The sequence below is a fragment of the Podarcis liolepis genome (genome assembly GCF_965112155.1).
Source record: "Podarcis liolepis genome assembly, chromosome: 12".
Taxonomy (NCBI): domain Eukaryota; kingdom Metazoa; phylum Chordata; class Lepidosauria; order Squamata; family Lacertidae; genus Podarcis; species Podarcis liolepis.
In genome coordinates this window covers 59,064,837-59,090,865 of record NC_139563.1, presented here as the reverse complement: position 1 = coordinate 59,090,865, position 26,029 = coordinate 59,064,837, and the positions used below count along the sequence as shown (strand labels likewise).

At 42.7% G+C, this 26,029-nt stretch overlaps 1 protein-coding gene across 1 annotated transcript in view; it reads right to left on the bottom strand.

Moving 5' to 3' along the window:
• Positions 1-26,029, bottom strand: part of CNTNAP2 (contactin associated protein 2) — a 1,020,100-nt gene that overhangs the window by 319,291 nt on the left and 674,780 nt on the right. Inside the window, exon 11 of the mRNA XM_083468764.1 lies at positions 6,432-6,538. Within this exon, the coding sequence (XP_083324890.1) occupies positions 6,432-6,538 (107 nt within the window). The remainder of the gene's footprint in view (positions 1-6,431; positions 6,539-26,029) is intronic.

The window sequence follows — 26,029 nt, the reverse complement described above, 5'->3', positions numbered from 1 at the left end:
AGATGAAGTTGATGGACTATATGGAACTGGCGGAAATGACTGGCAGAATCCGAGACCAGGGAGAAGAGTCGGTGGAAGAAGACTGGAAAAAGTTTAAAGACTATTTACAGAAATATTGTAAAATTTATGAATGTTAGAAGAATGTTGGAATGAAGTGATATGGCTTTAGTAGAAATGTTATAAGGAATTAAGTATAAATAGATTAATAGAGTATTAAAGGAAAAATAAGGTTGAAATGTGTTAAGATAATTATAGGATAGGAAACAGGGGAAGATGGAAAGGAATTGCTGAAATAATTAATTGAAGTGGAATACAAAAAGGGAGGTGTGAGGTCGTGGAAATATGTGAAAGAAAGATAAGATATTGGACTTTTTAAAATGTGTTTTTAAATTGTTTTTGTTTTGTCTTGTTAGTTTGATGTTTTGGTGTTGTGTGATGTTTTTGTATTGTAATGTGCTGTTTTTTCTTTGTTTTCTTTGTAGTGTTTAAATTGTTGCAAAAGTAATAAATATTATTAAAAGAAAAAAAAACGGCAGCGTGGGGCTTGTGTCCACCAGGTGGACTCCATGGGCAGCTCGCCGCGCTGCCCTCCCGGGCAGATCGCTGTGGCGCCCCTGTGAGGAGCTACTAGAGATGGGGGAGAAGAATCAATTCGGTTCGCATTTAAAGGTTAACTTTAAACAATCTGCAAGCAAAACAATCTGCAAACAAAGACACTGCCATCCTTCAGAATTCTCAGCAGTCCAAGTTTTGTCATGCAGTTCTCCAACCAAGCAAGGTGCAGAAAAGTGCATATATTGCGGTAAAGTGTGCAAAGAATAGTGAAAATAACATGCAAGAAATTATGATGTTGCAAGTGTGCATGTCAGACAGAACTACACACAAAAATGTGTAACTTAGAATTAATCTGTGCTAAAATGCTTATGAATGTTCATTAAGGCTCGCCATAAGATAATTTGCAAATTGATGTGGAAACGTGGAGAACTGAAGATTGGAAAAATGAGAAACTAAAAGAAACCCAAACTGAGGTGACTTCCCATCCTTAGGAGCAGCCTGGTCATCTTTGTGTAGCTGGGTTCTCTTGATGAAAATGTTCCAGTCTACTCTGAAAAACAAACTCAAATAATTCTTCTTTTCTGCTGTCCATAATATCAGAGGCCACACATTGTCCGAGGTATTATATCAGGCTGGAAGTCCAAGAACCCATGTTTTGTTTTCATGGCTACGAAACAGATGACTTTGCTTGCCTTAGGACAGGAAGATAGATAACAATTCATTTGCATCATTCACCATTTATTGCCATTTATATGTGGAATATATCAAACCTAAAGTGTAACAGAGTAGGTAAAATTCCAAAATACAAGATAATACAAATTAAAACTCAGAGAGCACTGTTGCGGCCCTTTGTTTAATGTCAGATGCTAGACATTTTGCAGACACAAACTCCATCATTTGTCTGCTTCTCCAGATTGCCTTTGTCCACAAAGTTTTTCATGTATTATCCTTATATATTCTGCCTTTTAGTTTTTTCTTGCATATAGAGCATAGCAGCCTCATTGCTATTAAAGGAATTGCAGCCTTTTCTGTTTCAAAAGTATCTACTTGGACTGTAGTGCATGTGTGTTTTGAGTGCCATGACAGAACTTTGCATATGAAAAAAATGTTAAGTTGTGTAGTTTTATTTATAAAAAGTTTAAAATTGATAAAGGCATTTTTGTAGTTTCCTACGTAATTGTGTACGGAGTGGAATCACAAATGGTGCAAACTAATCAATAGGAAACCTGCAGGAGTCTAAATAGCTCCAGCATGCAAATTCTAGTCTATGTTGTTTATACATGGTTGTTTTCCTGATGATCAAATCTGGCTATGATTTTAAAGTAGTATCACAATTAGCCCATTGTCCATTCTAATTATAATGTGCAGTGAATAGAGGATGTGATCCATTTTTTTCTCTTAAAATCACTCTAGACGCGATTAACTCATTATTCACAATATTCAGAGTATTCTTTCCTAATAGGGTAAAGATTTACATTTTAGGAGAAAAATAATCAAAGCTCATTAGGCACCTAGGGCACTAAATGGAGTTGACATTTGGAGACTGGATCGGTGTATTTTCTCCATTAGCATTTTAATCACATTGAAACAAGGGCAGAATGTTTGTGCAAGCCATATCTTAAATGAGCAAAATCAAGCAGCACATCATCTGTTTGCATTTCATCCTGTTAACTGACTCCTGGTGGTGCAGGATTTTCTGAAGTTGCAAAAAAACTAACTAGTTAACTTCAAGGATTGCAGTGCAAATCTACTTTCAGAAATCTCTCTCTCTATATATATATATCTCTCTCTCTATATATACAGTACACATGTTCCCACTCCCAGCCATTTTATGACCCGTGACTTACTGCTTTTAATCCTGGAGGAGTTTGCAGAGCTATGATTGTGGGACGATCCCCCTCCTGCTGAGACCAGCTCCCCTCCCCTCTGGTCTCCCCCTAGAACACACTGAGGAATGAAAGGGGCAGAGCAGAGGAAGTTGTGTGTGTGTTTCCTCCACTCTGGTTTGACAATTTTATCTCCAATAAATTCCAACATCCATTATTAGAATAACAATCCATAGTTATTTACCTGTTGTATATTCATTAATTTGTACCCAGCTCTATATCTTCCAAACCCATTTCCTGCTGGCCAAGATTTCCCGTCCTAATTTAGAAAAAAAGTTCCTTCCATTTTGGCTTCTTCCATTCTTTTTCTAGGCTTGGTGGTTCCCCCTCTCTATATTAGCTGAGAATCCTTTCTCTCTCAGCTCTGTCTTTGTCATCCCAAGATGTTTCTTAATGTCTCTGTTGGTGGTTTCATTCCACTCCTTCAGCCCCACAACTCTATCATTTGTCCGCTTCCCTCTTCCAGGCACCTGTGCGAAGGTCCTCCTGCTTTTCCTTTCCACTCTCTTGCTCAGGCAGATCTTGATCAGTATCCCCCCCCCCCCCCCCAGGTCCTGCTTATTCTTTGCTCTGATCTTTCTCTGATCCATTTTTGTTCACCATCATGTTATGCATCTCCGCTCTGAGCTCTTTCAGTTGCTCATCCAATAATTGTCTGGTGTGTGTTCAATGCTATCTTTGCCATTGCTTCACGGTCTAAGTTTCTGGCCCCATATTTATCGGGAATTGCTGACAGACCTCAGGAAGCCCAAATAATATACTTATTAAACGACGAAGACTCAAGTAGATCCCTTGCAGTCGCTAGATACCTGATTAATGTCTTATTTCATAAGAGGAGAAATGGATCACTGTATGACTCTGACAGCTTAGCCAAACTTAAGAACCATCAATAAGTGCCAGATCTAAGATGCATATCCCCGAGGGATTTGAATTACGGTTGACATAGAGGGAGCTTATTGTATATAGTGTTTACTTAATTGAAGTAAAATTGGTTTTATATGGGTGTTTTAACTTGGAACTGTTTAAATTGTTTGTTTATGGATAAATCTTGATGTATTGTTTTAGATATGGGCCAATGGCCATAATAAATCAAATCAATCAATCAATCTTTGCCATTTTGGGTTCTGTTAGGCTCCACCTTGACAGTCTCTGTCTTGAAAACTTGTATTTGTCTCTGGATAGACAGCTAGAGCATCCTTATCCATTTATAATCTTTCTTAATCACAAATAATTAAGAGAGACTTTTGTACTATTTTTCAGCCTGTTCATTAATGTCTCTTCTTATGCCAACAGTCAATTCATGTTCTATGTGAAAATTAATTGGCAGATAGATTCACCTCAGTTGCAATACATCCTAATCTCGGAATTAAATAAAATTAGGGAGGTTTAGCTGACCTGATGTCCTGAGGGCTAACCTTCAAGGTTCTTATGTGGTTTCTGGGCATAGTAGTGGTTCCTCACTCCAGAATGTTCCCCACATCTGAAAACTTCTCATCTCTGGTGAGAAGAAAGCAGGCTCTCAAATTCACATCCCAAGACTGATGAGGAACAGTCTGTGTGAGATTCATGCCTGAATGCAGCTGCTGGGGCTATTTGCAAGCAACCCAGACTAATGATCATGAGGGGGAGCAGAGGATATATTTAGTGCCCCCCACTCTCTTCTCCCCCAAACAGCTGGATCAGAGATATTGCTGATAATATTAGTGGGGCTGTGTCAACCCAACTGCTGTGCACACATCCTACCAGGTCAGGGCTTTGGACTGGATCATAATTTTTGAAACTTCCCTTTTTAAAGTACCATGCACAGTGGGTCATTGCATCAGACGGTTGACCAGAAGGTTGGTGGTTTGAGCCCCCATGGAGACTAGACTAGACGACCCTCAGGACCACTTCCAACGCTACAGTTCTACAAAAACAGAGTTTAAATTGCCACATTCAGGCCCAGACACCAATTTCTCTGGAGGGAGCATGATCTGTTTTAGAAAAGTGCTCCTGGATCTTAAGCTTGTAAGATAACATGGCCTGGAAAGCTTCTTCTGGCTTAAGGGCTCAGAGAAAAAAGAAAAATGTCATAAGATTTCTTTTACCAAAGTGCTGTTATGAAGCTGAAACATTTCAGGTAAGTCTGACTTTGGAAAGGGATTTTGTTTCCCAAACAGGAGGAAATTGTTTTTAGACTCATTGTAAAAATGAAATAAAATCCTCTATATGACTGACTGACTGACTGACTGACTGACTGACATTAGTCTGAAATTCTGGAAGAATTAGGAGAGTAAACATTGCAGTGGCTACTTATCCCTTGATGAGCCAGACTTTTACCATTCCAGAGGCTTTATTGCAGCAGCAGGAGGCGAGAAAACAGGACACTGGCCTCTAAATTCCTTTTCTAACATTGCAAGCAGAACAACCATTTCAATTTTCTTATATTTTATCCATTGAAGATAGGTGAAAATGTCTTAAGTGAAATATGCAGAGCTACTGGGAGTGCCTTCCCCTTTCAGAGGCCATGATGCTCTTCCTGTGGTCTTTCCTCACCAGCATTTAAACAGTGTCGTCATTGGAATGCTTCTGGAATGGATTTCTGGATGCTAAATCACACTTAGTTCATACCAGGCAATGAGCCCAGCAGTTATCGTAGATGGGTACAAAATATACCATTAGAAAGGTTTTGCTCTTAGGGAGAAGGATTTGCAAAATTTAAAATGTGCTGAAATTCCATTTCTGCACTTGCCCCTGCCCATCCCCCACTTGCTCCCCTCCCCCTTGAACCTCCTCCTCCTCCGCTGCCAGTGCCTCAGGTGTACTTCCAGAAACCAGCTTCTGGAAGTGCTGCAACCAGAGGAGGAGGAAGAGTGCTGATGCATGGAGGCGGGGGATGGGAACAAGGTAGGTTTTGCTTCTGTTCCCCCCCCCCCCCCCGTGTGAGCCAGCTGGAAGGGACAGCAAAACGCCAGTCTTTTGGTCCTGTGCTGTGGCACCCGGGCCTGGGATCAGAGGCCAGGCGTCCCACTTAGCATGGGGCGGCTGTGCAGGATGCACTTAAGGAGAGAGGCCTGCAGGGCAACCCTATGCCTGCCAACCTAAAACCAACTTCCACTGAGCTCAATGAGACTTGATTTGGTGGTAAGGTCAACTGAATTTAATATAATTATTTCTGATTGGACACATTTAGGACTGTGTCAACTCTTACTTTCTTACAATTTTCTTTTTTTAAAAATCAGTTTAAATTGACAAAGACCCACTAAACTAAATAGACTTAAGAATGTTTAGTTTTGCTCTGGATTGTGGCCAAAAGTGTGGATCATTCTTTCCTTTTTCTTTTGAGAAAACTGTAAGATCACTTAAGACGCAATAACACTGGAAACATTTTTGCAAATGTGAAGCAGTTTTAAGTTTCACTGATTTCAGAGGGAGATATTTTTAGTGCTTTTAACTTAATAGTGGTTTCAGCAATGACTAGACCGTGCCAGTAATTCCATGAAAATGTCAACCTACAGACTCATTTTTCATTTTTATATGGTTATCATATTCTATATCATTTTAAAGGAATTTTTTGCAAGTTTCATTATCTGGCAACAGTTTCCCAAAAATACATTTGATATATAAGTAAAACAATCAGAAGTGTGACATGCAAGATGATTCAGAATTTCTCTATACCCTCTCACTAAAGTTTCATTAAAAACATTTCCAAGAAAATAGAAAATACGTTAATAACCCTTTATTGTACAGATAATTTTGCATTCTCATTTGGTAAAATGACAAGAAATTTTGCATTAGGAACAAAATCAGACGAGCTTAGTATAATAAAAGTTTTATGCTGGTTGAGCATGTTTCAAATACACATACTCCCCTCAGGAATGAAAGAAAAATATGCATGTTTTAACTTTCTTCTCTGAGATACTTAGCATTAAAAAATGAGGTAAGATATTAACTGAAACATTATGCACATTTTACCACTTGACGTCAGCTGAGACTCCAGGCATCACTTACAGTTATGGCACGTGGCTCCACTGTATCGGGTTGCATCACAGTTGCAAGAGAAGCTGTCCCACGTCTGGGTGCACTTGCCTCCGTGCTCACAGTGATTGGGCACACACCTGGGGGGTGAGAGAGAGGGAGAGGCAAAGAAGCACATCAGGAGGAAGGAGTGGCTCCATTTCGGGACAGCCCAGCGGCACAGCATGGCCATTAAGCCTCATTATATTTAGGTGGATTAATATAATACATGATGGAAGGCTGCAGGTGCACAAGGCATGATCCATTCAGAAACAGGGAAGGGAAAGCGACGGCAATGGGCTACAATTTCTTATCTCCACTACATTTTTACAGGTCACATCCATAACTAATAGTATATATCAGCTATTTTATAAATATAGATAACACATAACATAACACGAGGTCATCAACAATAACTCACACATCAAAAAGTATAGAACCAAAGTGAGCAACTTCCACATAAATCATAAAGAGATCCAAAATCAAGATAAGAAATAATAATAACAGCAACAACTACCCCAACAGCAACCCCTAAACAATACAGTTGTACCTCAGGTTAAGAACTTAATTCATTCCGGAGGTCTGTTCTTAACCTGAAACTGTTCTTAACCTGAAGCACCACTTTAGCTAATGGGGCCTCCTGCTGCTGCCGCACCGCTGGAGCACAATTTCTGTTCTCATCCTGAAGCAAAGTTCTTAACCAGAGGTACTATTTCTGGGTTATGTAACTGTACATAACTGAATTGAAGTGTATGTAACCTGAGGTACCACTGTACTAGAGCCCAAAAGCAGTCTCCACTTTTGTAGCTCAGTAACTTTTGTAACTGGAGTCAGTCTGGGCCCCGCCCTCCCAGACCTGGTAGAAAAAAGGCCTGGAATGCAGGGAGCAGGTCTTCCAGGACTCACAGCCAAGATGGCCATAAATTTACACCCTGCCCTTCATCATAGAATCATAGAGTTGGAAGAGACCACAAGGGCCATCGAGTCCAACCCCCTGCCAAGCAGGAAACACCATCAGAGCACTCCTGACATATGGTTGTCAAGCCTCTGCTTAAAGACCTCCAAAGTAGGAGACTCCACCACACTCCTTGGCAGCAAATTCCACTGTCGAACAGCTCTTACTGTCAGGAAGTTCTTCCTAATGTTTAGGTGGAATCTTCTTTCTTGTAGTTTGGATCCATTGCTCCGTGTCCGCTTCTCTGGAGCAGCAGAAAACAACCTTTCTCCCTCCTCTATGTGACATCCTTTTATATATTTGAACATGGCTATCATATCACCCCTTACCCTCCTCTTCTCCAGGCTAAACATGCCCAGCTCCCTTAGCCGTTCCTCATAAGGCATCGTTTCCAGGCCTTTGACCATTTTGATTGCCCTCCTCTGGACACGTTCCAGTTTGTCAGTGTCCTTCTTGAATTGTGGTGCCCAGAACTGGACACAGTACTCCAGGTGAGGTCTGACCAGAGCAGAATACAGTGGCACTATTACTTCCCTTGATCTAGATGCTATACTCCTATTGATGCAGCCCAGAATTGCATTGGCTTTTTTAGCTGCCGCGTCACACTGTTGGCTCATGTCAAGTTTGTGGTCAACCAAGACTCCTAGATCCTTTTCACATGTACTGCTCTCAAGCCAGGCATTGTTTTCTTTATCGGAGAAGACTGAGGCAAAGAAGGCATTGATAATAATAATAATAATAATAATAATAATAATAATAATAATAATAATTTATACCCCACCCATCTGGCTGAGTTTCCCCAGCCACCCTGGGCGGCTCCCAAACAGTGTTAAAAACAGTACAGCGTTACATATTTAAAACTTCCCTGAACAGGGCTGCCTTAAGATGTCTTCTGAATGTCAGGTAATTATTTATCTCTTTGACATCTGATGGGAGGGCGTTCCACAGGGCGGGAGCCACTACCGAGAAGGCCATCTGTCTGGTTCCCTGTAGCCTCACTTCTCGCAATGAGGGAACCGCCAGAAGGCCCTCGGCGCTGGATCTCAGTGTCCGGGCTGAACAATGGGGGTGGAGACGCTCCTTCAGGTATACAGGACCGAGGCCGTTTAGGGCTTTAAAGGTCAGCACCAACACTTTGACTCGTGCTCGGAAACGTACTGGGAGCCAATGCAGATCTCTCAGAACCGGTGTTATGTGGTCCCGGCGGCCACTCCCAGTCACCAGTCTAGCTGCCGCATTCTGGATTAATTACAGTTTCCGGGTCACCTTCAAAGGTAGCCCCACGTAGAGCGCGTTGCAGTAGTCCAAGCGTGAGATAACTAGAGCATGCACCACTCTGGCGAGACAGTTCGCGGGCAGGTAGGGTCTTAGCCTGCGTACCAGGTGGAGCTGGTAGACAGCTGCCCTGGACACAGAGTTAACCTGCGCCTCCATGGACAGCTGTGAGTCCAAAATGACTCCCAGGCTGCGCACCTGGTCCTTAAGGGGCACAGTTACCCCATTCAAGACCAGGAAATCCCCCACACCAACCCGCTCCCTGTCCTCCAAAAACAGTACTTCTGTCTTGTCAGGATTCACCCTCAATCTGTTAGCCACCATCCATCCTCCAACCGCCTCCAGGCACTCACACAGGACATTCACCGCCTTCACTGGTTCTGATTTAAAGGAGAGGTAGAGCTGGGTGTCATCTGCATACTGATGAACACCCAGTCCAAACCCCCTGATGATCTCTCCCAGTGGCTTCATATAGATATTAAAAAGCATGGGGGAGAGGACAGAACCCTGAGGCACCCCACAAGTGAGAGCCCAGGGGTCTGAACACTCATCCCCCACCACCACTTTCTAGACACGGCCCAGTAGGAAGGAGCGGAACCACTGTATGACAGTGCCCCCAGCTCCCAGCCCCTCAAGACGGTCCAGAAGGATGCTATGGTCGATGGTGTCAAAGGCCGCTGAGAGATCCAGCAGAACTAGGAAACAGCTCTCACCTTTGTCCCTAGCCCGCCGGAGATCATCAAGCAGCACGACCAAGGCAGTTTCAGTCCCATGGTGAGGCCTGAGTCCCGATTGGAAGGGATCCAAATGGTCCGTTTCCTCCAGGCGTGCTTGGAGTTGTTCAGCAATTGAGGAGTTCAGCCCTTTCTGTGTCCCCTGTTTGCATTTCACCATCTTCTCCTCTGAGTGACCCCACTGTTTCTTTGTTCTTCCTTTTGCTACGAACATACCCATAAAAACCTTTTTTGTTGCTTTTTTGTAATGAAGAATACAAGAAGAGTCCTGTTGGATTAGACCAAAGGCCTACCTGATCTGGCATTCCATTCTCATGGTGGCCAAATGGATGTCTCTGGGCATGACAGGAGCTCAATGTTCCACTTGTGATACCTGGGTTTTCAGAGCACCTGGTCTTCATACTGATACTGGAGGTCAAAAAGTGGGGACCTGTGGTCCTCCAGATGTTGTTGGACTTCCCTGGGAGTGGATTCTCTCCTTTACTTTTCCTTCTCAAGCTGGTGGCAGCAAAGGCAGGTTTGGGACGTTATTTCAGTCTACTCCCCAGCCTTCATCTGCACTGCTTCTGTGCTGCACTCCCACGGGTGATGGTGCCGAGGACCAAAGTCTCTGGACTGGACTTCTACAACTAGTATTGAGAACTAAGTGCCTCGGGATTTCCGGAAGAATAAAGCACACTCCCCATGGATATTATTAAAGTTTGCAATTATCTATTCAATAACTTTTGTGCATGAGCCCACATGCACCTGCCCATTCAATATGGATGTGAAGAATCTTATTTTATATTCTGAGCCAGAAGCTGTGCCTTATAAACTGGGAAAATTTGTGTTCTTTAATGTTAGCCCCTTGCTTTGCTTGATGACATGTTCTATGATTAATGTGATATTATTCAAACCAAAAGCCATCTGGTTGGTCATTGTATGCACCAGTATTCATGAATATTCCCCCCTTACTCCTAATGAAACTCTTATTGACTGTTCTGAAGCCCATAAGCAGATCAGTTCACCAGACAGCCATTTACTGGGTGAATATCTGCATTCTCTTGGGACAACTTCTCATTGCTTCTTGCAACTGTTGCTGCTGACCCATCATAAGGCTCTCTTGCTTCAAGTTGTTTTTGGTGTGGAAGGGCTTTCCCACACTTCTGCTTGCTGGTGCCTAGACTGCAGGAGTCTGAGTGGTTTTCCGCTTGACCTGCACTTTCTAGGCATAGGTTCTGAACATTTTGCCCCTTGCTCCACTCCTTTCCCAGAGAAAACCCACTCTTTAGTGCTAAATCGGAGCAAACATCAATCTGTAGAAACCCCGAATTCCTGTCTGAACACCATAAACTATAGAACACTATAGTCTGAACACTATAGAGCAGTTTTCCCCAGGAGAAAGCAATGGTATAAGAGAAGGGTGGATAAACCCTAAGGTATCTCTAGCAGAGATCAGCCATGTCTGGTTCTGGGAACTACAATTCCCAGGAGGCAATACAGTAAGGTGCATATACATTGCAATATTGCTCATGCCCCAGCATTAGGAGCTGGGGTTGAAGCCTCAGAAATAGTCAAGCTTTTTTCCTGAATGCTCACTGAGAAAGCTAAAAAATACAGAACTATGCCTGAATTGAGTTTGCCCATCACTAAAAACAGGGCTTTTTCAGCTGGAACTCACTGGAACTCAGTTTCAGCATGTCTCAGATGGGCTCCATTGCCATTAGAAGAGAGGCATTCATGGTGAATTCTGGCACCTTATTTTCTAGAGAAATAGCACTGACTAAAAATATCATTAAAAACTTACAGCAACTTCTAACCATTATAACTTTGTATACCTCCCTCCTGTACATCCTAGCAAATACCTCTTGTCAGCATGTTGAGGCAATGCACAAGAAAAGGAAGAACAGACATGAATACAAAATGGAAAAATTACAGGAGGACATATATTTATGTCTTGAGATCAACAAAATGAGATTTCAAACATTCAAGTTTGACTGGTCCCCTTTCTATCAAAGATTCTTTTTAAAACAGGAATTACCATAATACTTTTTTGCTTTGGAAACTATTACTTTTCTCTTGTTGCAGTGTGCTTTGAAACCTCATTTCAAAGAACCAATTTGTTGCCCCTTTATTAAATTTATTAAATTTCACTGTATCCTTGCTCCGTACAGTTGCTATATTTCCTGATCCATTTTCCTTTCATGTTGAGTTTCTTTTTCACCCAACACAATTTGGAGTACCACACTCGTGAGGTATTATATTGAGAAAAGATTAGGAGACCTCCCACCAATCAAGGAAATGATGAGATGGAAGGCAATAAAAATTAAACCTATACTTATCTGAATGCGTCTGGTGCCCCCACAATAGCCTACAAGAGATTGCTGAATCAGAGCCAAATAAATGCTAGCTTTCCCCTTCAACAGATGGCTTGTATATATTTGACTAACAGCTGATGAAATGCCTTGGAGGAAGGAGAGGGCTGCCATTTTGCATGCATTTCTCAGTAACTATTTGCCATGGAAGAGTTGCTTGAATATCCTCCAGTAAAACCGTTGATTAAAATATTATTCCAGAAATTAGTTGGCAACTCCCATTTTTCTTTGAGATACAGTGGTACCTCGGGTTACAGAGGCTTCAGGTTACAAACACTCAGGTTACAGACTCTGCTGCCTCAGAAATAGAACCTCGGGTTAAGAACTTTGCTTCAGGATGAGAACAGAAATTGTGCTCTGGCGGCGCGGTGGCAGCGGGAGGCCCCATTAGCTAAAGTGGTGTTTCAGGTTAAGAACAGTTTCAGGTTAAGAACAGACCTTCAGAACAAATTAAGTTCTTAACCCGAGGTACCACTGTACTATGGAGTAGAAAACGGATGCATTGCCAGATAACAAATAAAGCTCTTTGCCCCTATTGTCAGAAAATGTATTTCCACAAAGTAGATATTGCCACTAAAAGCTCTCTTATCTGGACAATCTGTGACCCCCCCCAGGCCACTTGAAGGCTGCCCGCTGTGTATGGCAGCCAACGAAGGAGGTTGTCAAGCACCATCAGGCTGCAATTGTCTTGCTGCACACAACAACACTAAGCCAAACCATAGCCGAGTGTGAAGAAGCAATTGGGCAGCCTCCCAGAAAGGTGACAGGAGAGCACATCCGGTTTGATCCTCCCTGGCTCTTTTGCTGTTGCAGCTTAGCATATTGCCAAACCAGGCATGGGGGTAAGATCTCTCTAGGCAGATCACGAGATGAAACCAGGAGTTGTCTTGTGCCACAATCCCTTCAGGAACCTCCTCCTTTGTGCTCAGCTACAACTTGGTGCAGCGTCTTGAGAATGATGGCCGTCGGGAGAGTGGGCTTGTTCAACTTCTGGGTGTCAGGAGCCTCCAGGGTTCTAGAAGCAGGAACCTCCTGCTCCTGTCCTCTCTGACAGTTGCCGACATCTCAGGCCTGATGGGGGCTCTCAAGTTGCTCAGACCCACTGTAAGTGCTGCAGTAGCTCGGTGATGCAAACCGAGTGCTGCGTTAGCTTCTATAAAGGCCACATGCATTTTCCTGTGGTTTTCCATTATTGAGACTTGACCCAAATCTGTTTCCAAATGTGATTCACATACAAACACTGTGTGTTTGTGTTTCAACAAAGCTCAGGAGTTCATTGGCACACATGTCCTCCTCCTCCTAGTGGAGCTTGGCGGGAGGAGGGAAGAAGGAGCAGAAGATGAGAAGCCCACACATCCCTACATTATATCAGAGCAGGCTGCATCTTCAAGTGTCCTCAAAGCAATGCCACCAGGTGGGTCTCCAGACCCCACTGCCCCTCCTTTGGACCTCATTGGGGATGGCAGAAGCAGTGTTACCTGGGGGGGGGGCACAATCTGCAAGAGGCAACTGTGAGGCAGCTGCCATGCAATGTTTTCCTCAAGGCTTCTGCAGAGTTCTTCTGCATTGGGCACATGCTGGGAATTACTGGACGTTTTAAAAGGCAGGTAGGTGGCTTGCAGTCATCCATCGCAAGGTGAAGTTGGGACAAGGAGATATGGGTTGGTGGTGGGTCCATCACCATCAGGTGTCAGTACTAGGGTTGATGGTGATATTCCCTATTTTCAAACTTTATACTGAAATATTGCACAGTAAAGTCCTATCACACCTTACTGAAGCAGTCATTGCTTTAGTGAATGATCTGATCTTTTTTCCTCCCCCGCTTTTCTTTTTACCCCCCCCCCAATTCTGTTAGTGTTTGATGACTGCATGCTTTGCCTTGAAATGTAGTATTTTTTATGTTAAATCTGATCTGAAGAGCTGCTGAAATCTCTCCACCTTTCCTTCTCCACGGGGTGCTGATTAGCCAATCCATTTTGTCTTCCTTGTCTGCCTTTGCCTTGTGTGTCTCCTATTTTATTGCTGTAGTGCATGCTGGAGGGGGGGAGGGGGAGTTGCTTGAGAGTTGCTCAAAGCTCTTCATCAAGCTGGGTGCTAAAGACGCAAAGGTGGGTTGGGGAAAAGGGAAGCTGCTGATGCATTCATCTGGGGCAGGCAGAAAGAGCAGAGATAGAGCTTTCAGATTCCTAGTGTCCCCCCACCTTCCCTTCACTAGTTGTCTGGTTCCCCGTCTCCTTCTGCCTTCCTTCAACTGACACAAACCTCCCCCTTCCTCTCTTCAATGCCTTCCCCTCTCCCTATCTTTCTCGCAAAGGGAGGCTGCACTCCTGTCCTCACCCTGCCCACCTGAACTCAGTCAGACTTCGGAGCTCACCTGGTTAGGATTGAAGAGTGAGCTGGCACACACAACTCTTTCTTTCCCTTCAGTTCCTGTGCTTCCCCCTCAGACTGACAGGGCTGGAAGTAAGTCCTATTGAACTGAATGGGACTTACTTCAGAACAGACATGGTCAGGATTGCAGGTGTACAGGTGAGTCTGATAGGGATGGGATATGGGGATGGGAGGAAAATTATGTATTACTAAAGCTGTTCATTGCTGTTCAAGCACAATAAAGTTTGGACAGGTTTGATTCTTGTGTGAGAGTAAGTTAAAAAATGAGAGAGATGCCTTGCACCTCAAACCAAGCTGGGACTCTGTCAACTTTCCTCCTCTGCCATCCTCTCCCATGCATGCTTAGCCTCTCCTCTGGCAGGCCAGCCCCACCATCTACCGACCCTTTTTAGGAAATGGGATGGCAACCTTCTAACTCCTGCTGGCCGCTCTTGTATCTCTGTGCCACCTCCTGCCTCCACTGAATGGGGGCCACTGAAGAATTAGCAGTCACCACTTGAGGATGAGAAAGCCACAAAGACAGTCAACCCGAGAAAGGTGATGTTCAACTCAGATTTCTGCAGAGAAGATCCACTGAAATTATTAAACATGACTAACATTTCAGTGGGTCTATTCTGCGTAAAACCTAGTTGAATAGCAATGGAAAACTGAAACTTAATTAAGAAGGAAAACTAATTCTCAAGCAGCACAAAACAACAACAGAACTAAAAATCAAGTTCTGTCCTCCTGTAAAGCCAACTTTTTTGTATTGCTGGGGTTTACAGAGATTCACAAGAGGTTGTCTGGAACTGTCAGCATTTATTTGTGTCTCACGTGCAACACCTTCTTTGTGACTATGGCTGGAACAAGGTCAGTGGCTTTATTATCAATATTATGGTTGCCAAGACCCAGATAAGGGCTAAGAAATGCCACTGCAGAAGCATCACATCCTGTATTCAACCTTAAGGGCATTGATCACAAGCCCTAATATTTTTCACATTTTATTGTCTTTCCATCTTGTAACAGAACCTCATATAAATTGCAGCACAATGAGGACCCAGCTCCACCAGTAAGGTTTAAAATCAACAATTCTCCAACAAACTGGTTGTAGGGCTGCAATTCAGTTACAGTTCTCCAGTTATACATGAAATGCTTTTCTCACCTCCAGTTATTTTCAGTTGCTGAAACTAGATATGTAGAGTAAGCTATAAACAACTCATTTTCTGCCGAACATTTTCTAACTAATTGCCTTGAAGCATCACACTGCTGAAGTGTGTGTGTGTGTGTGAGAAAGAGAGAGAGAGAGAGAGAGAGAGAGAGAGAGAGAGAGAGAAATGTACGTACACCCCCCCACTTCTGAGTCTTGAGACTGGAGTAATTAATCCCCAAACACTAAAAATGAAACACTTATCAATAAATTAATACAGTGCTAATTAAATCAGAGAAACCAGACACTTGATAAGACCAGGTGACATTGTAAGACCCATTCAGAAGTGGACAGGGGTCCACATGATATTGCATATATTTCAGGTGTGGAAATAAAATGTGAAATTTGGTAAACCCATGACCACCTGTTAATTATGTGCCTCCACAGCTGGAGGCAGCAAGGCTTCTGAATACCAGCTGCTGAAAACCGGAAGACTGCGGTAGTTTTTAGGGTTTCTGTGCAGATAACAATGAATACAGCTTGCTAATTTATTTTATGTTTGGTAAGCAAGGGGCATTCTTTCACTTTACATTTATTCCATCCACAATTTCAGCATCACAGTAAAATCTGTAAAAAATTGTACCATTGAAAATTGCAACTATATATTTATACCTACATACAGACACACACACACACACACATACTAATAGTTTTATCAGCACAATTTTGCTTTTCCCATCACTGAGTTTGTACAGCACGACAGTGCAATATAGAAAATTAATTTATTTTCTTTATTTATGTACACAAGCATATGTTAAAAGTATGCTATGCATAACAAAGAGCACCTGTAAGAACTTCTTTTTTGCACCGCAGGCGCTTCCCAAACAAAACACAAGGAAACTTTGAGATATATTTTATCTATTGAGTCTGTATCCAAAGGTGAATTTATAGTAATTTATAACCATAATTTATTTCTTATATCCTGCCCATCTGACTGGGTTCTGGGGTCATGGGCTATTTCTCATTTATTTTATTTTATTAGATTTATACACTGCCCTTCATCAAAAGATAAAAATTTCACAAGATAAAAATACAAGATTAAAGGACAGATAAATAGCTAAGACAGAAACAACAAAACAATACCCTCTCCCACAAATACATTTAAAAGGCTCTAGAATATTATACTTGCCAATGAGGTTAATCCAAGGTACTATTATTGCTAATTGAAACTTTCCCCATCAGTGCCAAATAACAATTCCTAAAATTCCTTCCTAAAATTTAGAAGATAACAAAATTCTATTTGTTAAAAGCAGCTTTACATTTAATAAACTTCTAAAAAATGTTTATGTTGAACCTCCAGCCTCATGAAGATGGGTCACATTTAAGTGTGATGCTAATCCATTATTTGTAGTGTCAAGGACATAACTTAGAAATTCTAGCTCCAAACCAAAATAATGTCTAAGCAAGAGCTGTGAAATTATATTACAATTTTCCCAGTTACAGAGGCAAATTATTCTCAGCAATATATATGTAATGATGCCAAACAGGTTTTCCCTGAATGATGAGGGACTGGGACAAAAATACTACAAATTTCAATGAAAAAGCAAGGGTGGGTTACAAAATAATGACAGTTCTTGCAAACATGAGAATGCATTATTCTCAGATGAATGCAAACTACAGTTTAAGTCAGGAAGCTCTGCTGATAAAATGGATTACTGAAATTCCAAGGTAAAGAAGAGGAGAAAAGCCATAAAATCATGAAAGAAAAAATTGAGCTATTGCTAGTTTTGAATTGAAAGTCTGTGGTATATGAAAAAATGAGATTTAAGCATGCACGAGATGTACAGAAAATGTTACAGCATGTATGACAATATAAAACAAAATGTAAGTTACTGTAATGTAAAACCGAGAACTTCTTGGACGCAAAATGCTCTTATTTAGGACCGGGATTGTATTAAGGACTTGATTCAACTGTAGTTTGTGCAACAGTGACTGTTAGTGGGTTTGCAAATCCATCATTATGGTCATCAGAGAAATCAACCAATACTCTGTTTCTCGTTGATGATCCCTGTTGTGAAAGGTCGCATCGGGGCTGCCTGACCTTTCAGGAGAGCAGCAGTAAATACGGAATTTGCTCCCCTAAGAAGAAAATGTATCGATTTATTCGGTTCTGATTTGATAAGCCTAGCCATAACAAATCTGGCACCTAGATATAATTGCAAGCTATTTTTACCTCCTCCTCCGCTATACCAAGACTCTTCTTTATTTTTGTATGCTAACTCATCTTTTTTACTGAGACACTGCCCCTTACAGGGATCTCTGACACATGAAAACGACATTAACGATCACTTCTGTTAATGGAGGTTAAGTAGCCATTCCCTAGAATAAAATACCAAGATGTCACAACTTATTGATCTTACAACTTCTTCTTGTATTGACAGACTATGGCCTAGTATGGATACACCATAAATGAGACACATACCCTCTAACATTTTGTGATTGAAAATTGGGACATGTGTCTTTTGGTGCTGCACTGCCGCACGAGTCAGCTGACCCCCAAAGCCGTGCCAGTCAGCTGGTCACCTCTCCGGCTGGGCTCTGTCTGCTCCGTGTGCCCCCACTGCCTTCCTTCTCACCCTCTTCCTCCTCTTGTGCTCAGTTTAGCCAGGCACCCAACAGCTGAAAGGGAGCTCATGGCGCCAACACCCGCTGAGAAACCGCCAGGCCTTACTCTTTCCCCTCAGCTGGGACAGCGGCAGCTGGCAGCACCCAGGCCGGTTCTTACGGTGGAACCACCAACTGCAACCTGCCAGGCAGTTTCTTGCGCTGCGTGCGCAGATGCACTGTGAGGAGGTGGGAGGGAACTGGAGTGAAAAGCCATGGCCATTCCTAAGGGAGTTGGTGGCTGAGGCAGTGGAGGCATTGTGCTGCGTTCTGGGGCAGAGGGGGCAGTGTGGTTGCTGTTCTTGGGCAGGAACCAAGTGGTTAAGGAGGGAAAAGACGACTGTGCTTGAGAACCAACTCAAATGTATATCTATATTGCTTTAGTGCAATACTGGGATCATCTGCAGCCCAGCCCAGCAGTTCAACTGCCTCCTGTCCGATGGGCAGGTGGTCAGGGTTGCATCTCATTATGACCCATCCAGTCAGTAGGGCAAAATAAAAGGTCAACCGGAGACTGGCTGCGATTGTGTAATATTTATGTCTGACAATTAAAACAGCATGACTAGACATGCATAAATGAGTATTTAACCACATGTATTTAATTATCTTAATAATTAGGCACTAAGATGGAAATATCTGCAATGCAGCACTCATATAAGCAGACATCATTCAGTAAACGTGTCAAATAATGTTAGCTGTGGTTAATCATTCATGTGAATTTTTCTCTTTTCTATTAGAACTGCATTTCTAAATAAACCATGAGTGGTTGATTTTGCTTAGCAAATCAACCACTGCTGAGTAGTCCCATTAGTATTTATGGTGATTTTCTTGAGTCGAATGGGAGTACCTCTAAATATTTTTTTAATAAAAAAGCACTGTGTGTACACACACACACACACACACACACACACACACACTAATAATAGAGACTAATGAAATACATTAATCTTGGGAACACCATAAAATTAGAATCTGGTAACTGGTGAACAGCCACTGGGACCACCAAGGCTCAGTGATCATTCATATGTAGGTCATGTTGGTTTTCCCGTTTGGTTGTTCACGGAGAGTGAGTGCAGCAGCACTAAGTACAGTGTTGCCAGATGTGTGGGGGGGGCGGGTTCCCCCAAATCTGGAGGTTTTTAAAGGCCTTGAGAATTTTGGAGAAAATTTTTTTGGGGGAGCAAAATATTAAGCGCATAGATTTTGGAGGCAAATCCAAGAGAACAACTATGCAACAAGGCAGGCTGGATGCCTTATCTCTACTAAGTATAGAAGCCGATGTGTTACATAAGATCTGATCAAAGGATCTGATCAAACACTTTGCAACTAGAAAAGGTAAGTGAAAACTTTTCAAATATAAACTGGAAGTATGCAAGAATAAACATTATTTCCCATATTACTGTAGATTGTGTTTCATTTTGAAAAACAATTTTTATGTTATGGTTTATTATTGTTTATATTTTGAATTAGATATGGGGACACCAAAATATTTCAAGTGCTTAGTAAAGAGGAGGCTACATGCATAATGCGTGAGATTGCAGAGGTTGCTAGAGCACATCTGAATTTTAAATAGCAGTGGACAAAGCCCTTTTTTCCAGGAGGGAAATGATTAAATTCAGATACTTCATCAGCTACATTACAAATGTCATCCACAGGTTATCAACATACATTTAAACACAAGGCAAAGGATATTGCTGGCACCTAACAGCATTAAACAGCACTGAGTTCATTACAAAGACAGATGTTGGGCTAAGGACACATTTAATTAGGTTAGCAAGCTGCATTACTGAGCAAGTTATTATTTCTCTTCCTTTTAACAAATGGCCCCAGAGGGTTGTTAACCATCCATTCTTTTGTGTTCTGTTATTAACAGGGGCTACATTCATTTGCAATGCCTTGATACATAGAAACTAAGGTGATAGAATTGGGGCTTCTGAAATAAGAACTGTGATGTCCGTTATCAAAAATCTGCCTTGTTACACACAGTCATTTCAGACATTTAGAGCCATTTGAAGCAGGGTGGGTGGTGGGTGGGAAGAGGACACTCTCCTGTGATATGTTTTCAAAGAAACATGCAAATGAGGAGTTGCGTGTCGAGGTCCCCAGGTCCACCCCAATAACTCACACATCACACAGAATTTTTTGTTTAAGGTTTTTGGCATAATTTTGGCCACAACTTTATTAAAATACAAATTTGTGAGTGGTTGCTTAGGCATTGGTTGCGACTATCTGCCCCCACCGTGGGGGACAGACTGACATTCCGCACAATGCGAAAGTCAGAATGGGGGAATACACTTGGGGGTTACGCGGAGCAGGGAATCTGCCCTCACCCCAAATGCAGCCAGGAGCTCATTGCTATGGCCCGAGCCCCCTTGACAGAGTGGACAAGCAATAGTTAGCCCCCAATTCCTTTAACGGAATCCCTTGCAGCAGCAGCATTAGAGGGGCAGGCACAGCCAATCCATGCCCCTCAACCAACCAAACCATAAACCAATGCCTAACCGCAACCTTACAAGTTGTGACGATTTGCTACGCAGTAGGCAAAAACCAAATGGCCCCAGCCAATCAGCCAGATGGACAAAATTCCTACCAGGCCCCCGCTCCAAAGCAGACGACCCCATGACAGGCATAGCAAGGTCAAAGCGAACAACCCTATTCTAGGGAGGGAGGGACGGGCAATCCGCTGCATGGGCGAAAAGAGGAAGCCCTAGCCTCGTGCAAGGAGTTTTAGCATTTCTGGCTGTCAGTCAATAAATGGCAACATTAATTTCTTCCCAACAACAAGGGAAGCCCCAATCGCATCAGTGGCCAACGATCAGTTAGCCCGCCCCCAACTTTGGAGTGTCCTGGCGGCCCCCACCGCAACAAGTGCTCTCCATGAAGGAGAACACGCTTCATCACAAGTTGTCTAAAGGGGCTTGCAAGTGGGAGGCTTCATTCTGAGTGCCAGTATTCTGTTCACATGATTTGAGTAAAGTTGATCTCAATATTAGTCAAAAACATAGGCGTCCCATTGGATCAGGCAAAAGGCCTATCTAGTCCAACAGCGGCTAACCAGGGAGGGACCCACAAGCTGGAAGTAAGCCCAGTCGTGTTCTCCGACTTATTCTCTTTGAAGGGAACGTTGCTGGTCAAGGAAGCCAATTATTTCATCAAGTTGTGCAGTTCTTTTTGGTATTCACAGTGGCATCTGAGGATAGGGGCCTGCAAAACTGGTACACTCCCATGTAGCTTTGGTTTGTTCATGATGGTAATGATGAGAATGATGACTGCTACCCACTGCTTTTGTTCCTTCAATTCTAGGTCACACTGTTTCTGTGTCTACCACACTTCAGGTTCTGCAGTGCCTCCCTGAGTCTGGCAGTGACAACTCGCAAGGTGTTCAATGCACCAGCAAGTCTAAGAGAGGGCCATCCAGTGTGGTTGGCTGCAACAGATTGGGAAAAATGGTGCCAACTTCACTGCATGCCTCTGAATCCTGGGAGGGAAGAAGCAACACCAAATCTACCACTCTCTCCTGCCCCCCCATTCCACTGTTATTGGGCCTGTTCTTGTTGGATAACCAGCATGATTAAGTCTAGTTAATGCATGGAGGGGTTAATGCCATAGACTAAGCTGTCCTGCTAGGCTTAGCCAGGTCACTTCCCCTCACCTTGGGAGGAAAGTTATCAAGTCCATTTGTTCTCCTCCAGTCTACCTGAGAAGCTCCCTGTCTGAAGAGGTTTTGAGTTTTACTGCCTGTGCAACCTATTCTGAAGCACATGAATCTGACCTTTGGAAACTTTGCAAGAAAGCAATTTTTTAACTTGCTGAACAAGTGTGCTTTTTCTGCGCTAGGGGAAGAGGAGAACTTTGCAAGGAATTTAGAAGCGCATATTTTAAAGGTCTAACTGCCTAAATTTCCACACTTTACTTTGCTGCATAATTTGTGATTTTAAGCCTCTACTGGGGTTCTCTCACCAAAGAGTACTTGGTCCAAACCTGGATCTTGGCTTCCAGGGGATTCTCCTTTTTAAACCTATTTATTCCTTGCCACCTACAGTACAATTCTGACAAAGAATGGGATACACACAGTGAGCTCTTAAAATTCCCCTGAGGGAGCCATAAATAGTGAGGTAAGGAGTCTCAGACTTAGGCTGTGCCTGCCTGGCCTATGCAATGCATCACCACACAGGGAGAGGGCGCTTCGCTTCTGATTCAGATTGGACACAAGTGGTATGGCAGCCATGGAAAATCTTCTCCAGGGTTTGGGGCTCCATTTATCACATTTGTAAACAGTGAAGTATGTGGTTCACAATTACTTCATGGGGTATGTTGTACCTTCCAGGATGCAAATGTGACAATTGTCCCACGTGGGTGTTGGTATGGCAGCTACCGTGCCAGTAATGTCATATTTAGAGCTCCCCTAGATGTATATATGCTGCTGCCTTTTAGAGGAAGTGTGAGGTAGGTTTTGTGGGAAAGATTGATTACTGTTATTTAAGCAACAGTAATAATGATGATGGAAAGCACAGAGCCAGAAATTGCATTTCACTGCCTTTTGTGTTCCAGAAATGTGCTTTTGTGCTGTCGCCGCTTTGCTGGCGCTGTTGTTTCTCCCCCTCTCCTCTTTCGTTGGGAAGGCAGATAAGGTTAATGCTTGATGTATTTTCCTAAAGCGTGTTTCTCAATCTGGCAATACTGCCCTTTAAATTATGGAACAACTTCACAATAGTCACATAAATAATAGTTTACCAGAGACCTTCACAAAGGTTGCTGTTGCCCTTGCCTCTGGGCAGGTTTTCTTCAAAGTGTTGGATGGGAGTGAACAAACAAAAACCTCAATTTTTACAATCCCTTATATCTCCTCCTGCGGATGTGATTTGGACAGGTGGGTGAGGTAATAAAGGACCTAAGAAATGGTGATGCACACAGTAATGTAAAACAATATAAATTAATAATACAGCCCAGCATTGTTTGTGACAGCATTTTCTACTCTAAAATATGTCTTTTAATAGTTTATTTAATACCTGAGTAAGTGAGAGGTAATAATAATACTTTTACAGATGACCAAGGAAAGGTGAATCAGGGCAGAAAAGGTCTCTCTACTTGCTAGCATAAATAACAGTCGTTTTTATGAATTGTATTATTGCACTATTTGGACTGTGGAAAGTCTGGCATTTCCACAGGCTGCATTTGCAGGCCCCGCGTGGTCGCTGTGGGGAGCCCAAATCCCTTGCACTCTGCTGCCAATGAATTATTTCCACTGCCAAATATTGCACATGGAGAGAATCATCCCTTTGTGCCTCCAACCCAAAGCTCACCAAATAGCGGTTCAAAGGGCTGGGGTGATTCTGCGTGACTGTGATGCGGAGGAAGGCACAGGGCGAGAATCACCCTCCCCTGAAGACAGTCTTGGAAGTGCTGGGATTCACCTCAGCTGGACTGGCAGGGGAAAGAGCAGATAGAGGGACCTCCAAGTTTCCTAGATTGTCCTGCCTTGCCAAACCTGTGGTGACTTCCCCCTGGTGCTAGACTGATACACTTAGGGTTGCTGGCCTCTTCTTCTCCTTCCTCCTTCTTGGGAGAGGGTACATCTTTTGGGTCTCCCCTGCTGAGATGTAAGAGCAAGCATGGCTCAAGGTACCTTGCTCTTAGTTAGACAGAACCAGGAGCTTTTCTATCAAGCAGGCACATCCTGCAAAAAACAAAGATTTCTTACTTTCCCAAATTCAGAGTCTCAGTGTGATTATATCTAGCATGAAGGATGCTCCTCCAGTAAGTTTCACATTGGGAAGGTTGTTTCCAGTTACCCCCCCCCCCCACTTGCCCTGGGGAAGCCTTCCAAGGGACCCTGAGCAACATCAAGGGAGAGGGGAAACTGCTATGAGATGCTCATGTGGTCCACATAATCTTGTTGTATTTATAGTATTGGAAGGCTGGGGTTTTTTTTTTGCATTTTATTATATTTGCTATTGTTTTGCTCTGTTATTGTAAAATTGCTTTTGTAGTGTTTGTTTGAAATGTGCCCTTGTTTCTTTGCTGTCAGCTGCTTTGCACTTGACTTGGGTGTGTGGGTGAAAAAGCAGCATACAAATAAATGAAAAATGAGTGAATGAACGAACTTTCGCAGGGGATTTTTACTGCAAGTGCCATCAGACAGTCCTCCCCCCACCCTCCCCAAGTCGCCTGCTCCTTTCTCTTCTTTCTTCCCAGCCACCACACATGACGCTGCATTTGAATCTCTTGAGAATGTTAGTTAGGGAGGAAGAGTGTTAGCCTTAGAAGACTTAGATGAACATCAAAGGTATGGAAATGATCTATTGTAGGAATGTGTTGATACCATTGTGCCAACACCTGGGGGTCAAGCAGAGAGCTAACTTCCTCCCCAAAATAGTTCTAATTTTAAATCTTGTAAAACTTGGGAGCTTATTACTTGCAGCCACCTTTTCCGAGATAGTGATTCTTTTAATAAATTCCCCATAGATGTTTCTATCTGCAGTATATGCCTGGTATATTATTATTATTGTTATTATTATTATTATTATTATTATTATTATTATTATTTGATTGAAGTTATGTCAAGAAAGGATTGCATTAAACATTTCCCATCTCTTAAATAAAGAACAAAGAGGATTAGTTTTCTGTACGTCCCTTTTTTCCTCCGTGAGAAACATGGTTCAGGTGTATTTCATGTGCACACACAAAATGCCAATCCCCCTTTTTCTATTTAAAAGTTGACACTGCAGCTTGGACCAGATTAAAACACTAGCACCCAATCATAACCTTGTGCTCAAGCTGTCTTTATTTCTGTTAACATGTTTCTTTTCTCCATATTTGTTAAATGTCATGGCAAAAAGGCTGACAAATGTGTATCAAATAAAGGCCCTGAAATATCACCAATCAGTTATTTTCATTGCTGCCAATCATCTTGTGGCAAGAACATGATAACCTTTAAAAAAGTTTGTTCATGCACACTGATTCTGGCTGTTCTATCTGAAATCTTTTGAAATAGTTTTTCCTTCTAACACCTGACCTATTAATTGCCAGCTCTCTAAATCCACTCTGTACCTTACGGCAGAATACAAAATTCACCGATTTAAGTCGCCTCATAAGTATCAGTTTCTATCCTTTAAGTACGTCAGAACACAAACATCATGGGCAACGTGTACCTTATGTAATGGAAATGGATAGGCTGCCACGGATCATTTACTGGTCATTTCAGCATTCCCAGATCACCCTCTGCATTGCCCCTCAGAGGGTGAGAGTGCTGCTGCTGTTTTGACTTGGTCTACAAGCAGCAGATGCTAAAGTGTTTCTGGACCTGTGGCTGCAGACTGGATCAGTGCCAGGATGGGAGCTTGCTAGAAGGCGCATACAAACTGTTCTGGGTTTTGCAGGAAACAAAAAGATGTAACACACAATGAGAGAGAGCATTCCTGGAAAGATCTTCTGCCTCATTCTCAAAGCAGTCTAGAACTCATTTAATATTTCTGTGGGAGCTGAGTTTTGAGCTTACCTCACCATTGCAAAGTTGGTGAGGCTTGTAGGGTGTAAACAGTGAAGGTTTCTCCATCACTCTGCAAGTGATCCTGGATGTAGCTGCCCATGCTTCCTGATCTGAAAAAGCCCCATTGAAGAAGTCGACTCATTATTTAACCCCCTGGACTTGAAACATGGACACCCGGAAAAGCTGCAGAGATGATTTGGGGCATGAAAGGAAGAGTCCTCAAAATACTACCACAAAAGTAAGATAAACACGAAGAAATAAAACCCCACACCCACTCATGAGAATTTCAGCAAAGTTTTGAATTAAGTTTCTTTTGTCATTAGTCAATGGGGAATGCAGAATAATTTTTTGGCACAGCCCTTGGCACAGCAAGAGATTAGCTTGCAAACCACACAAACTAGGGCTAAGCAGGTTTCTTTTTTAAATCAAGCCGGTGTGGGGACAGTTATTTGCACATGGAGGAGAGGAGTGCCCCTTTAACACTTACAGAAGCATTGGAAATCTATTCATCATTGAGGCTTAAGTAAAAAACAAGAAGCTACAGCTTTGAAAAAAAGCTCCTTGTAACTATTCTCTGAGGTCTTGACCAAACAATGAAAGGGTA